This window comes from Pteropus alecto, unplaced genomic scaffold (genome assembly GCF_000325575.1).
Source record: "Pteropus alecto unplaced genomic scaffold, ASM32557v1 scaffold40, whole genome shotgun sequence".
NCBI classification, from domain to species: Eukaryota; Metazoa; Chordata; class Mammalia; order Chiroptera; family Pteropodidae; genus Pteropus; species Pteropus alecto.
Genome location: NW_006431919.1, coordinates 21982962 through 21984986, shown reverse-complemented (window position 1 = coordinate 21984986; position 2025 = coordinate 21982962). Strand labels below are relative to the sequence as shown.

The window sequence follows — 2025 nt, the reverse complement described above, 5'->3', positions numbered from 1 at the left end:
TCGCCCGCCCCGGCCCTCGCCTGCCCCGGCCCTCGCCCACCCCGGCCCGCACCTGAATGATGGACTGCAGCTCCTGGATTTTGGTCTTCAGCATCTCGTTCTCTCGCTCCAGCTCCAGAACCTGCTCCTTCTTGGGCCGGTTCTCGATGTCGTTCTTCAGCTTCAGGGACTGATTCCTCTCCAGCTTGCACTCTTCCTCCATCTTGTTCAGCCGGTGTTTCAGCTGATCGATCTGAAAGGCCGCGAGGGTGCCGAGGGCAGAAGGCGGTTGGCCGGGAACGCATGGGGAAGGCGCCGCTTTCCCGCCCCACCGAACTCCCGGCACAACCCGGGACATGCCCCGCCTCTCCTTCTTCCAGGCGGTGACAGAGAGGGGCTCCAAGAAACCTCTCCCAGTGAAACGGGCCGCCGCCTCCTTGCTGATGAGGAGCTCCTGGCGAGTTAATTTAGAATAGCTCCAAAGAGGCAGGATGGCCCTCAGGGTAGCCTCTGCGGCTGGGACGGGCCGCAGATGAAGATGGACGCCACCGACTGGCGCGCCCCCGACGTGTCTGTCGTCCACGGCAGTGCCCTTTTACGGTGGGCTTCGGACTCTGGTCCTCGGAACTCGGGGCCTGCCCTGAGGGGCCCCCGCCGTATGGAGCGAGGAGGGAGACGGCCCTGGAAGTCAGGACTCGGGGTCCCGCCCGGCCCGCCGTGGAGCTGCCCACCGTTGGTTTGTCCTCTTGGGATCCACATGAGATTCGACTTGAACACACGGCCCGGGCGCTAAAAGAACCAATCGAGACCCACTGGACCACGCGCTCGCGGGCTCTCTGGTCTAAAGGACCTGGCCAGACTTGGTGTGAGAAAGGAGAGTCGGCCGCTGCACCGGGTCACGGGCCCGCTGGGGCGTGCTGGCCGTCCACTTGCGGAGGGGAGCGCCAGGCGCGGGGACCCGGAAGACCCCCTAAACTGTTGTGACCAAGCGTGTCTGCGTTCCCGAACCTGTCGGCCTTGGCGAAACACCCGAGACCAGAGGCTCGTCTCCGAGGGCTGCGGGGAGCGCCGGCGCTGGGTGGTGCTTACGGGGTCACCCACTTTGCCAGGCTTATGGTGCAGCGTCTCAGCAATCCTAGGGTGTAGGTATCATTTTCATTATTGCCATTTACTAATGAGGACACTGAGGCCGAGAGCCAACTACGTGGTAGAGCGAGAAGCCGGATTTGAATTCGAGTCTACAGGATTGCAAGGCTCATGCTCTTAGCAGAAACACTCAGTGGCCCACTATGCCACAGACTCGGTTCACCTCCATTCTAGTGATTGTTTCCTGGTCTGTCTGCTTCAGCTGAACTGTAAGCGACCTGAGCAGAAATCAGGTTATTTATTCCTGGGTCCCCCACAGCGCCCTACACACGGTAGGTGCCTAATAAATATTCCGAGAGCCTATTTTCCACCCAGTAGGCAGAGTGATCCTTCTAGATATAAATCAGTCATCACTCCCCAGCTCTCAATCCTTCAGGGTCCTCCCATCACTGTGATAAATCTCAAAGTCCGCGCCCTGTTCCCATGGCCTGGACCCCGGCCATCTCTCCCACCTGCTTTCCTGCCACTTGCGCATTAGGCCCCAGAAAAACAGCGAGCATGCCCCCTCCTTGGGGCCTTGGCGACTGCCCTGTGCGCTTCCCTTGAGACTCGCATGGCGGGCTCCCTTCCTCTCCTCAGATCGGGGGTCATGCGTCCCCTTCTCATGGACCTTCGGTGACCATCCTGTTTAAAACAGCGTCCCTCCCTCACGGTCCTCACACTGTGTTCCTCTTCTCGATGGCGCTCGTTGCGACCGCGCGTTTATCTGTTTTCTGATTATAACGCGCGCTCCCAGCAGCGGGGCCTTGGTTTTGAGTCACATGTCCCTGGAAACGCGAGCCTGGTGCCTCTCAATCGGTAAAAGGGGCGAAGGAGGTGAGAAATGCCCTTCGCTTCCTCCCCGTGGCGTGGCCGGTGCGCCGTGCGTGTCACGCAGGGCGCCGTTTCTCCCGCTGCGCC

At 60.8% G+C, this 2025-nt stretch overlaps 1 protein-coding gene across 1 annotated transcript in view; it reads right to left on the bottom strand.

The window, feature by feature from the left end:
• CARD11 (caspase recruitment domain family member 11) overlaps nt 1-2025 on the bottom strand; it is a 28172-nt gene that overhangs the window by 22387 nt on the left and 3760 nt on the right. The window contains exon 4 of the mRNA XM_025043151.1: nt 53-232. Within this exon, the coding sequence (XP_024898919.1) occupies nt 53-232 (180 nt within the window). The remainder of the gene's footprint in view (nt 1-52; nt 233-2025) is intronic.